This window comes from Anabrus simplex, chromosome 2, assembly GCF_040414725.1.
Source record: "Anabrus simplex isolate iqAnaSimp1 chromosome 2, ASM4041472v1, whole genome shotgun sequence".
In the NCBI taxonomy this organism is placed as follows: Eukaryota; Metazoa; Arthropoda; class Insecta; order Orthoptera; family Tettigoniidae; genus Anabrus; species Anabrus simplex.
This window is the reverse complement of record NC_090266.1, coordinates 283,474,708-283,488,742: the sequence shown is the minus strand read 5'-3', so window position 1 is coordinate 283,488,742 and position 14,035 is coordinate 283,474,708. Positions and strand designations below refer to the sequence as shown.

Sequence of the window (14,035 nt, the reverse complement as noted above, 5' to 3'; positions counted from 1 at the left end):
TCCTACAGTATTTAAATTGGTACAAAGCGAGTTGGCCGTGCGGTTAGGGGTGCGCAGCAGTGAGCTTGCATTCGGGAGATAGTAGGTTCTAAACCCACTGTTGGCAGCCCTGGAGATAGTTTTCCATGGTTTCTCATTTTCACACCAGGCAATTGCTGGGGCTGTACCTTAATTAAAACTACGGCTTCTTCCTTCCTACTCCTAGCCCTTTCCTATCCCATCGTCGCCATAAAACTTATCTGTGACGGCGCAACGTAAAGCAACTTGTAAAATGAAATTAATGTTTCAATTGATTCTAACACATACAGTAATTAATCGAAGAACAGTACACCAATTTATACACAAAACATACATCAATCATAATTGATAGTGGTTAAATTTCATAGATTTAGAGGTTGTAATATGAACATGTTACTATATATGTCATGATCTACAAATTTAAATCACCAGCTTAACAGAAATTCTGAAATTTAAGTAACAGTCATCGTGGTACTCAAGAAATTTTCTTTTATATGACCAAGGTTCATTTGGCTTGGTGTCCCACACCCCTCCACATTTGCGGATGAATTCATGGCAGAAGTCAAGCTACTGATAAAGCGATGTACCAGTGTATTGACAAGTCTTCAGTGACCTTCAGTTGATTTCTTAGACTTGATTCATTACTAGCTAAACATTACTTGTAATATCCCCTTTCTTAAGACATTCCCATGGCCCTTTCATTGCAAGGCTTGCATGCCTGAAAGTTTACTTCATAGTTTATATTGTAAAAATGTAATATTATTCTTAGGCATATGAAATAATGTTGATGTCTGAGAGCTTATAATTTGTTGTACTGTAGAAGTGAATCATTTTGAGGTGCTCCTGAAATGTAGTAGTGCTGTTTCTACTCTGTTCTCAGAACCATGAGATGATATGCTGCCAGGAACCAACTGTGGTCTCATCATCCGAACCTGAGGTAGCCCTAGAAGACCTAAGTTGTGATCAGGTGAGTTCTTGGACCTTTCTGGCTGTCTTCTCAAATTTGTTTTAATTTCTCACAGTGTTACAGAAATACTATATTACAGGAAGATGGCAATAATATTGTATGCATCAAGGGATGAACATTTTTCAGAAATACTCTTATATCATAAATAAAAAGTTCCCAATTTAATAATAAATGTTCATTTGTATTATTAGATTACTTATTATCAAAGTTACAGAATTGTGCATTAAATAGGGAGGATGGTAACATGAAAAATGTCCCAAATTAACCAGCAGTTGAGTCCATATGTATTAAACACTTATAATATAATAAGCAGTCAGAAGATTACAAGGTATGGTTGGGGAGACAGGTGATCGAAGACCATGATTGATTATATAATCAAGGAAGAACACTGGAAGAACCTTTTAGATGTTATAGCCATGCCTGAAAAAGCCTTTGGTGGAGATCATAGAGTTGTAATAGGAAAATTGAAAGTGGGAAAGATTTAAAAAAAAAAAAAAAAAAAAAAGCATTAAGAAGAGAGAAAAGAATTAAAGTATGGAAGTTGAAAGAGAAAACCATACAAGAAGAATTTCAACAAAGCAAAATAATACCCTTGGTACCCAGGATGGAGATGGGGAATTTTGAAGATGAATGGAAAAGTTTTAAGGAAGCACTGGTTGGATGTGCAGAAAAGGTATATGGTAGAACATCAGGAAATGTGAAAGACAGAGACATACTGGTGGAATGATAGGGTAAAGAGTAAAGTGAAGGTGAATAAAATGACATGGAAAACATAGAAAACATCTAGTTGATGAAGAAATAGACAAAGAAATTACAATGAATAAAACTGAAATGGAAGTAAGAAAGATGAAGAATGGAAAAACTCCTGGAATAGATCAAATTTCAGTGGAGGTGATACAGGTAGCTGGAGTTGTAGGCCTGCAGTGGACATATTGAGTTCTCAGCATGGTCTGGGAGAATAAGGAGGTCCCTGAGGATTGGCAAAAAGGAATTATCATCCTAATTTTCAAGAAAAGGCGATAGGAAAGTATTGAGGAACTACAGGGGAATTACTCTGATATCCCATGTTGCTAAGATAATGGAGAGGATACTGGGAAGTACGATAAGGTTGAGGGCTGAAAATGAGATACAGGAAAATCAGTTTGGTTTCAGAAGTGGAAGGTCAACAATAGAGCCCATTTTGATTATGAGACAATTAATGGAAAAGCAATGGGAGTATGGGAATGATATGGTAATGACATTCATTGACATTGAAAAGCCATATGACAGTGTCCCCAGGACTAAAGTTTGGGACAGTCTGGTGCAAAAAGAAATTTGACAGGGATTATAAAAATGATCATGGCAATGTACAAGGAATGTTGTAGTTGCGTGCAAACACAAGTTGGTTCAAAATCACTAGTGGGCTGAGACAGGGAAGTGTTCTGTCATCAATCCTGTTTACAATAGTAATGGATGACATCATGAAAACAGCAAAAGCAGCATATGGAGGAAGAGAAATGAACATGTTGTTATTTGCAGATGATATTGTGATTTGGGGAGAAGACGACACGAAGGTTCAAGAACGGTTGGATGTGGTGAATGGGAAGATCGAAGAATGTGGATTGAAAATACATACATGAAAGATGGTTTGCCGTGGTTTCCCAATTTCACACCAGGCAAATGCTGGGGCTGTACCTTAATTAAGGCCATGGCCACTTCCTTCCACTCCTAGCCCTTTCCTATGCCAACATCGCCATAAGACCTATCTGTGTCGGTGTGACATAAAGCCATTAGCAAAAGGTCTCTCTCTAGACCGATGTAAAGGTAATTTTGTCTGGGAGCTGACTTACTTTTTATAGAAAACTGCTGATCGCAACTGCAAACTTTCTGCATTAGCTGTACTACACCTTGATTCAATCTCACTTACTATATTGCCATCCTGGGAGAACACACAACCTAAATACTTGAAATTATCTACCTGTTCTAGCTTTGTACCACCAATCTGACATTCAATTCTGTTGAATTTCTTACCTGCTGATATCAGTTTAGTCTTAAAGAGGCTAATTTTCATACCATACTCATTGCTCCCATTTTCAAGTTCCTAGATATTAGACTGCAGGCTTTCGGCACAATCTGCCATTAGGACCAAGTCGTCAGCATAGGCCAGACTGCTTACTACATTTCCACCTAACTAAATCCCTCCCTGCAATTTTATACATTTCTGCAGATGAACCATGTAAACTACGAACAGCAAAGGCGAAAGATTTCAGCCGTGTCTAACCCCTGTAAGTACCCTGAACCAAGAACTCGTTCTACTATCAATTCTCACTGAAGCCCAATTGTACCCATAAATGCCTTTGATTGATTTTAATAATCCACCTTTAATTCCAGTCCCCCAGTATAGCGAACCTCTTTTCCATCGGTACCCTGTCATATGCTTTCTCTAGATCTACGAAACATAAACACAACTGCCTATTCCTCTCGTAGCACTTTTCAGTTACCTGCCGCATACTGAAAATCTGATCCTGACAGCCCCTCTGTGGTCTGAAACCACACTGGTTTTCATCTAACTTCCTCTTCAACTACTGATCGCACCTTCCCTTCCAAGATGCCAGTGAATACTTTGCGTGGTATACTAATCAATGAGATACCTCGATAGTTGTTGCAATCCTTCCTGTTCCCTTGCTTATAGACAGGTGCAATTACTGCTTTTGTCCAATCTGAAGGTACCTTACCAACACTCCATGCTAATCTTACTACTCCATGAAGCCACTTCATCCCTGCCTTCCCACTATACTTCACCATTTCAGGTCTAATTTCATCTATTCCTGCTGCTTTATGACAATGGAGTTTATTTACCACCCTTTCCACTTCCTCAAGCATAATTTCACCATCATCATTTTCCTCTTCCCCATAATCTTGGCTGTTCGCAACACCACCAAGAAGATTTCCTTTTACTGTATGTTAAGAAGATTTTCAAACTATTCCCTCCACCTGTCCAGTGATTCCCTGGGATCTATTACGAGTTCACCTGAATTACTCAAAACACTGTTCATTTCCTTTTCCCCTCCATTCCTAAGATTCTTTATTACTGTCCAGAAAGGTTTTCCTGCTGTTTTACCTAGCCTTGCCAGGTTATTACCAAAATCTTCCAACTTCTTTTTGGATTCAACAACTTGTTTTCGCTGTGTTTCTTTCATCTACGTACAATTCCCTGTCTGCCTCGGCCCTTGTTTGGAGCCATTTCTGATAAGCCTTCTTTTTATGTTTACAAGCTGCTCTCACTTCATCGTTCCTCCAAGATGTTCGTCTTTTCCCATCTTTACACACAGTTGTTCCTAGGTATTCCCTTGCAATTTCTACTACAGCATCCCTGTATTCCGCCCATTCACTTTCTATATCCTGAACCTGCTTACTATCTACTGTTCAGAACTTCTCACTAATCATATCCATGTACTTCTGTCTAATTTCCTCGTCCTGGAGATTTTCTATCCTTATTCGTTTGCAGACAGATTTCACTTTCTCTACCCTAGGCCTAGAGATACTTAGTTCACTGCAGATCAGATAATGGTCTGTATCATCAAAAAATCCCCGGAAAGCTCTTACATTCCTAACAGATATAGTTTATTATGGATCTGGTACCCCTAGCCTTCCATGTGTAGCGGTGAATAGCCTTATGCTTGAAGAATGTATTCGGAACTGCGAAACCCATACTAGCACAGAAGTCCACCAGATGCTTCCCATTCGCATTAGCTTCAATATCTTCTCCACATTTACCAATCACCCTTTCGTATCCTTCAGTTCTATTTCCAGCTCTCACATTGAAATCGCCCATTAGCACTGTCCTATCCTTGCTGTTGACCCTGACCACGTTGTCACTCAATGCTTCCTAACTCTTGTCAACTTCATCCTCATCTGAACCCTCACATGGTGAATACACTGAGACAATTCTCGTCCTAATTCCTCCAGTTGCCAAACCCATATCATTAGCTCATTTACGTGCCTAACAGAAACTATGTTGCGTGCAGTGGTATTCCTGATAAACAGCCCTACCCGGACTCTGCCCTTCCCTTTCTAACACCCATCAAGTACACTTTATAATCTCCTATCTCTTCCTCATTATCTCCCCTTACCCGAATATCACTTACTCCTGACACATCCAGATGCATCCTCTTTGCTGACTCAGCCAGTTTTACTTTCTTTCTTTCTTTCTTCCATAAGCCCCATTAATATTGATAGCTCCCCAGTGAATTCCATTTCGTTCGCCAAGTTGTTTCCAAGGAGTCCTTTGCCTGTCAGATGGGAGTGGGACTCTGTTACTCCCATAGTTCTGAGGCTTGCTTAAAATGTTCTGAGCTCGGTAAATTCATGAAGCGGGATGCTACCTACTTACACATGGTCCAAATGAGGATCTCTCCTCTAACGGGTTATGGACCACCGGTGTATTGTATAGTCCTAGCCGCCTGAGCACAAGGAGGGCCATGACTCAGAATATGTCCGAGAGGCCCACTCCCATTCCATAGCAACTGGTATCTCCACTCCCAGGACAACTTACTAGGCCACTCAGCCATTGCCCATGGTTCACAAACTAGGACGTGACTACTGTAACCCACACCATGAACCATGAATTGAAAATAAGTGTAGAAGAAAGTAAAACTCTTGTTATGACTAGAGGGAAGAAGGAAGGGAAAGATCAGATTAGCCCTGCAGACAAGCCCCTGGAACTTGTGTAGACGTTCAAATACCTGGGGAGTGAATTAATGGAGAATGCTCGACTGGATACTGAAATTAGTAAGAGGATTCAAGCTGTTTCTATCATAGTGTACGAAACATGTTATGGGACAAAGATGTGCCAATTGAAGCAAAGGAAACTATGTACAAGATGTATTACGTACCCATAAATCTTATGGAGCAGAAACTTGGACAATTACAAAGAAGGATGAGAGTCAAATACAGCCAGCCAAAAAGAAGTTCTTGAGGAGTATGAGGTAGAAGAGTAGAAGAGACAAAATAAGGAATGAGAAAATCCGGGAAGATATTGGAGTGGAGAAAATGAATGATAGAATAGAGAAGAGCCGATTAAGATGGTTTGGGCACATAACGCGAATGAGTGATGATGAATGCCTAAAAAGGTGATGGAAATGCAAATGCAAGGAAGGAGTGGCCACGAAAGACCACGATTGAGATGGAAGGACACAATCCAATGCAGTATTAGAGAAAGAAACCTGGACTGGGATGCAGTGTTGGAGGAGGAGTATTGGAAAGACCAAAGAAAGTGGAGAGGAACCATATTTGCCTCTACCTGGCTCCAGCTGGATAATGGGAAATTATGGTGATGATGATGATGATGATGATGATGATGATAAATGTAATAAGCAGGTACGTCTATGAATTCAAACTACAAACCAGTTCTTCATTCATATTGCCCAAACTACTGAGGTTAAAGTTGGGACGGCGAATGTACCCCAGGCAGCAGCTTCTGATCCCAAAACATGGCCAGCCCATCCTAGTCATAATGAGGGTTGTCAGTTGGTTTCTTTTGCCTGGGCAGAAGGGTCCCATGTCATTCAAAACGCAAGTGAGCGCTGTCAAGAGCATGGCTATTGTATTTTGTGTTGTTTATTTAAGCATGTTAGCATTAATTTAATTTATTATTAAGAGAAAAAATAAATATAGAAACCTGATCTTGAGCCACAGCACAAACCAATATTGCAGAATATTTTCTTTTGTGCATAACCTGTGCGGTGGTCACAGATTTTAGATGGAAGGAAGGAAAGTTTTTACAGGTATGTTATAGTGTGATATATTATGTTTTGAACTTGTATGTTCGACAGACTGAAAAGCTTTTAAGTTACATTAACTAAGTTAACACTGGAAAGTATGGCTTCCTTCTTAACAATTTTTTCAGACTTACACCTTGCTTTTTTTTAGTGTTTTCTTCACCCCTTGTGGGTGGGGGCTACAGACAAAGAATACATCCACGGTATCTCCTGTCTGTTGTAAGAGGCGACTAAAGGGGGTGACCGAGGCGTGGAAATGGAGATTGGCATTGGAATCATCAGTTAGACCCCCTGGGATGGGATGGTTTGAATACTTTCTGAGGTAATCCGTGCCTGTCCTAGAAGTACACTGAAGGGGTCAAACGGCCGTCAGTCCCCTTTTGAGAGTTAGTTGTAAACCAATAAAAATTTGTGTGTGTCCTGCTTGATGAATGGCCTCTTATAATGCGACTGCGCTCAAAAGCCCAGTTGGTACCCACAGCCCGTCGGGTGGGAGTGCCATGTAATCTTCCTGGTGACATAGGTCTTCGCACAGCTGATTGCCTGAGCATAAACAACAATTTAAAAAAAATGTTATTAAGTGGGAGTGGTGGTAATTATCATCCTACGAAAAGGTTGGACGTACGCTGCTAAAAGCAATGCACAGTTCTTGTGCTGGGTGAGCTGTGATAAGTGGGCAACCAGTGGTTAATATTATGAAGGTCGGAATAATAAATGTTGAGACTCTGATGGGAAAATCAGAGGAGTTGATTCATTTTATGGAGAAAGAGAATGTTGCAGTGATGGGACTGAGTGAAGTCAAGTGGAGGGGAAAGGCAATGAAGAGGATGAGGAAAGGGTTCCTATACTGGAGTGGAGGAGGTGAGGCTAGGAATGGCATAGGAGTCATTGTTAACAAAATCCTGGATGAAAATGTGGATAGGGTAAACTATGATAGTGATAGAATAATCAGAATATGACTGAGGACGGAAGAAGGAGTGAAAGATTTCATCCAAGTTTATGCACGCCAAACTGGAAACCTTGAGGAAAATATAGAGGAATCCTTGGAGACACTTGAGGATGTAATCACCAGTGTGAAAGTGATAGTCATTTGAGACCTCATTGCGCAGGTTGGAAATGACAGAATTGGTAAAGAAGAAGTGATTGGTCCATTTAGATATGGAGAAAGAAACAGTGAGGGAGATAAGTTGATTGATTTTTGTGAGCGAACTGGAATGATTGTGGGTAACACTTGGTTTAGAAAGAAGAATAGTAGAAAGATCACTAGATATGGCTGGGGTGAAAGGAAAAAAAGTGTTATTGATTATTTTTTGTTTGAGAAATAAATTGTAAACTGTTAATGGATGTAACAGCACTACCAGGTGAGGTGTTTGATGATGGAGACCACAGAGTAGTGATAGAAAAATTGAAAGTAGGTAAAATTGTGAGAGTAAAAGAAATAAGACAGAAGAAAATAAAAGTAGGAAATTAAAAGATAAAAGAACTCCAGAGAAATTTCAGGAGGAATTAAAACAGCACATTCCTATATCAGAAATAGAAAGTGTTGAAGAAGAATGGACTAAATTTTAATACATATTTGTAAGCTGTGCTGAGAAGATTTGTGGCAGAACTTCGGCAAGCATGAAGAAAATGGAGACACCTTGGTGGAATGAAAAGGAGGAAGAGATTGTCAAACAAAAAAAGAAAGCATAGAGAAAGAAAGAGATAGGAAAGAAGGAAGTAAGATTAAGTATCAGGAAATTAAAAGTAAGGGTAAAAAAGTGGTAAAGGAGGAAAAGAAGAAATATTGAGATTCACACAAGAGTTGGAAAATAATGTAAATTGTGGAAAAGGGATGTATGCAATGATAAAAAAAAAAGAGAGAAAAGAAAGAATCTACACAAAGCACGTGAAGGAAGAAAGTAGAAATGTAATAGCAGACCCAGAGTAGATAAAGAATAGGTGGAAAGGCTATTTCGATAAACTACTGAATATATGAAATGATGCAGAAGAGAGTGAGGTGGTAAATGAGGATGATCCAGAATTTCAGAGTGATAATGCAATGGCTGAGGTGGAAATGGCTGTTAAACAAATTAAGACAGGAAAAGCAGTAGGGATGGATGAAATGTGTGTGGAAATGATAATGGCAGCAGGACCTATTGGTCTCCATTGGTTATATAGGCTGCTGAGGTATAGGCATGTATATTAATTACTGTCATTAGATGGTATAAGAAGGCTGTAATTAAGATGAGGCGGGTATTTGTTAGTAAGCAAGGAAGAGTGTGATTGTAAGCATGTGTGATGATTTAGTAAATAATCACGAGGTTTCGTGATTGAGTTAATGTGTTGAGATGGATGGTACAAGGTAGTAGAGTGGATGTAAAATTTGCGATGAGGTAAGGCTGGTGGATGAATAGGGAGATAGTGATGTTTGGTTTGTAATGTATGGAATGGCTAGCGAGACGGTCTCATTTAATGTGGAGAGTTGCCTGAAATTTTAAAAGAAAATAAGTGTAGCGAGATAATAAAGTTTAACAGTGGGCAATAGTAATGAAATGTAAGGAGAATAATTGTACACCGGCATGACAGTGGAGGTAACACGAAAGCTGAATTTGCAGCTCAAGTAGAACAACAGAGAGTTCAGTGTTCAGGAAGGATTGCGCTGAGTTGTGAACCAGGCCGGAAGTGATATGCAGTTTGTTTAAATTACAGATACCGTCTGCTGACACTATTGTACTCTACACAGTAATATGTTATTATTTTAGTTTCTTATTATCATACTGTCATACTGCCTTTTGCCATGGCCAACAGAACACCAATAAGGGTTGATCTCGGGCCAGGCGACAGTGTTTATCCTGCCTCATTGCCATGTTGTTGTTATTGTTATTATTATTATTATTATTATTATTATTATTATTATTATTATTATTATTATTAGTATTACATATGGTTTTGTTCATGTGTCTGCCTATCTGGTGGCATTCTTTTCTTTTTCTTTTTATGAGCTGGTTAGGTCAGACTTGTTATTTTTTCTCCCCATTAATGGATCATATACAAATTATGTAGATCTGCAGAAAGAATAAAGATACATACATACTAAGGTGTAGGCCTAAGGGGAATTCTTCAAGGCAGTCTTATTGGACCTATATTTTCTTATCAGAGATAAGGCTTTTTGCAGATGATGTTATTCTGTATAGAGTAATAAATAAGTTACAAGATTGTGAGAAACTGCAAAATGATCTCGATAATGTTGTGTGATGGACAGTAGGCAATAGAATAATGATAAATGGGGTTAAAAGTCAGGTTGCGAGTTTCACAAATAGGAAAAGTCCTCTCAGTTTTAATTACTGCATTGATGGGAAGAAAGTTCCTTTTGGGGATCATGTAGTACCTTAGTGTTAATATAAAAAGGATCTTCATTGGGGTAATCACACAAATGTGTGCGTGCGCAAGAAAAGGGACCATTTCTTGGTCAACAGTTCACGAAATAATTTTTAAAAACCACTGCAGGGAATAAAATGTCGAATTTAATGTGAATTTAAAAGCCCTCTGACAGTAATCACTGCAGAAACATTAGGTTTATTCAATACTAAGAAAAGGGACCACTTATCGTATCGTAAGTGAGGGTCCACACACTTACTCGCTCGCGCTCATAGCTGCACGAGCGTAAGATAAGATGACTCGGATATCGTATCTTACGATAAATAAACCCTAGCCAGGCACTTTTAATAAAAGTAATAGGTTTCATAAACATCCTTTCTGCTCCAAACATTTCCGATACCGATGCAGTCTTTCAGTGTATTTCATAATGTGGAGAAGTGTGGTGTTCTCCTTATTATTCATATAGTTATGTATTTAAGTTTATTCAAACATTTTAAAATAAACTAGGTTCCAAAATTAGGAGTAATAATTCTCACTATGTCAGTGCCCAGTGATGTAGCAGATGTTATTGTGAAAGCTTTAAAACAATATACAGGCAGTGACTTGCCGCCAGAACTATCGAATGTTATTTCGGATTACTTCAGTGCACCCCTCGAGTTTGAAAGTGAAAATTCCGGTGAGGATAGTGATTTTCAGGAAGTGAATGTTTAGAAATTTCCACAACAGATGAGTTGCAGGAAGATGCTGTTGATGCGGACGTAAGTGTTCTATATGATGTTCCGAAAGTTCATACAGCCTCCGAATATACGGAGGAGGTTAAACAATTTACAAATAAGGGTTGCAGCTGTACAAGAAATTGCACTGGTCTTTTTCCCGAAAGCTTCATTCATTCTTCGAGAATAGAATGACGGGAACTGGATTACAATTGTGGAGAACATGTCAATCACCAGCACGTATTAATGATGAGTGCGATGAATGCATTAGTACGAAACCAGCCAATGACAACAACTACTAAGAGAAAAAATTATGACAGGAAAGAAACTTACACAATTTATCACTTCAGAGGGCAGGAGGTGTGTCAGTCATTTTTTCATTTTGTATTCGCTTGTGGCTCTAAGAGGCTAAAAAATTTAAAGGAACAATTCAAGAAAGAAGGGGTGCAACCTAAAATTCACTGAAACGTATTAAAGACTTCTCAGATAAAATCTATTCCTTTTAATGATCGTAAACATGCAGTGAACTTTATGAAAAGTTTCAGTGAACAAAATGCACTTGTCATGCCAGGCCGGATCCTTACAAAACAAAGAAGTGAACTCGTGCTTCTCCCAACCAGCATGTCTAAGAAGTATGTTAATACATTATACTCTGACAGTTGTAAATCAATAGAGAGAATTCCTGTATCACTCTCGTCTTGGTATTCCATCTGGCATACATTTTGCAGTAACATAGTAGTTCAGAAACCCAAGACTGATCTTTGTATGACTTATAGAAGCAATCAAACTGTAATAGGGGAAACTGTCAATTATGGATGAGGAGGAAAAAAGAAATCTGATGGAGAGGGCTATACAACATCTTAATCACGACCAAGCAGAGCGGGCTGTTTATAAAAACACCATAGACAATTGTAGACAAGGAATTAGGCAACTGGCAACTCCTTTGTCTCTTGGGCCACATAGCTGTAACACATACAAAGGCACAGTGCATTATAGTTTTGATTTTGCCCAACAGGTGCACTTACCATACGATCCGCAACAAGTTGGACCCATTTCCTTTCTTACAGGCTACAAAGTGGGTCTCTCTGGTGTAGCGTGTGAACCACTTAACAGATTTGTTTTGTACATTATTCCAGAAGCTTGTATTGTGGATGAAGGATTAAATGCTGTCTTATCTCTTGTACATCACTTCTTGGAAAATTTTTCAGTAGGTGAGGAGGAGCATTTAGAATTCCAAGCTGATGACTGTGTTGGGCAAAATTAAAACATCTTAATTAGATACCTCATGTGGGGAGTTAATGACAGGAAAGAACAGCTGTAAAATTTCATTTTTGCCAATGGGACACAAAATTTCAACCTGATTTGTATTTTGGTTATTTAAAGAGAGCATTCCAGAAAAATGAATGTGAAGTTATTGAAGATGTAATTAATGCCACCTGGAAAAGTTATCAGGTTTCTAGCTCTATTATTCCTGTCGCTGTTGGCACAGAATCCGGAAATGTAACGATTCCTACTTATGACTGGCGAAACAAGTTTCGTGCTGGAATGAAAAACATTCCACAAATAGCGCAGATACATCACCTTGTGTATATGAAAGATCACCCTGGTGTATTGTTGACAAAGAAATCCATAGATTTTGACCAAGTACCCTACCCTACAAGAAAAGGAAAAGTGCTGGGATGACTTTACTACAAGGATAGAGGAAGACTGTCAAGGAAGTAGGAAACTACTATACAAAATAGTAAACAGTAAAAGAAATGAAAATATAAACATCCTTGCACTGGAAACAGATGATGGCAGCGTAATACAAACAGAGGAAGGGATCAAGGATGAAATGAAGAAGTACTTCAACATGCTGTTAAATGGAGATAGGGGCAACACCACCACCAATGATTGTAGTGTAGATGAAGCCAAAAGCAACAAATACCCATTAACATAGCTTGAGGTAGAAACAGCACTAAAGAGCATGCGAAATGGGAAGTCCCCAGGCTTTGATGATCTCAGCTCAGACATGATAAAGGCAGCTGGAATACCAGGCTTGAATTGGCTATATAGAGTGTTATCAGTGATTTGGGAAAGTAACAAAATTCCAGAAGATTGGAGTAAAGGAGTCATCATCCCACTGTTCAAAAAGGGCAACCGACGGAAATGTGGAAATTACACAGGCATCACGCTGTTGTTACACTCACTGAAGCTGCTGGAAAAGATCATAGAAACAAGACTTAGGAAGATAGTGGAACCTTTGCTTTAGGAAGAACAACACGGGTTCAGGAAAGGTCGAAGTACTGTGGATCTTATCTTTGCAGTAAAGATGCTGACAGAAAAGTACTGAGAATATGGAAGAAATCTTGTGATTGCATTTGTGGACATTGAAAAAGCATATGATAATGTTCCTCGAAACAAGATATGGGAATGTCTGGAATACCTAAAGGTGCCAAAGTACTTAATTGACAAAGTCAGGATGCTATACCGGAAGTGCTACAGCTGTGTCCAGATAGGCAACGGACAATCAAAATGGTTTGAAACAAAGAGAGGTGTCCAACAAGGACGTGCTCTGTCACCACTCCTGTTCGTAATAGTAATGGATAAGGCCATCAAATATATCAAGAAAATGGACAGTGAACCCAACGTCCTGGTATTTGCTGATGATGTGCTTTTATGAGGAGAGACAGAAGCTGAAGTTCAGAAGAAACTTAATGAATGGAACAACACATTCAAAAATTTTGGACTGAAGATGAGCAAAACAAAGACAGTGGGAATGACCATAAACAGGGAAGGAACAAGCTCAAATATATTTCTGGAAGGAGCAAAAATCGAATCAGCTTCCCACTTCAAGTACCTCGGAAGCACAATATCGATAGACAACACTGTTAGGTAGGAAATACTCAGCAGAACACAGAAAGCATCAAACTTCTACAGTCAAGTCAGGAATCTCCTCTGGGACTGCAAAATACCACAGAATGCGAAAATAATCATGTACCACACTTACTTCGTACCAATTCTCACGTACGGTTTAGAGACATGTACCCTACTAAGCAAAGACTTCAGTAGAATCCAAGCAACTGAAATGAGATTCATTAGAACCATGAACCAAACAACCAGAAAGGACAAGGTCAGAAATGAAGTGAATAGGAAAGTAGCTGGTATTGAGGTTTTTATTATCAGTGTCATAAAGAAACGCAGACTTCAGTGGTATAGGCACGTAATGAGAATGAACA

At 39.0% G+C, this 14,035-nt stretch overlaps 1 protein-coding gene across 1 annotated transcript in view; it reads left to right on the top strand.

The window, feature by feature from the left end:
* LOC136863514 (uncharacterized) overlaps positions 1-14,035 on the top strand; it is a 147,641-nt gene that overhangs the window by 24,074 nt on the left and 109,532 nt on the right. Inside the window, exon 3 of the mRNA XM_067139905.2 lies at positions 899-985. Coding sequence (XP_066996006.2) covers positions 899-985 — 87 coding nt within the window. The remainder of the gene's footprint in view (positions 1-898; positions 986-14,035) is intronic.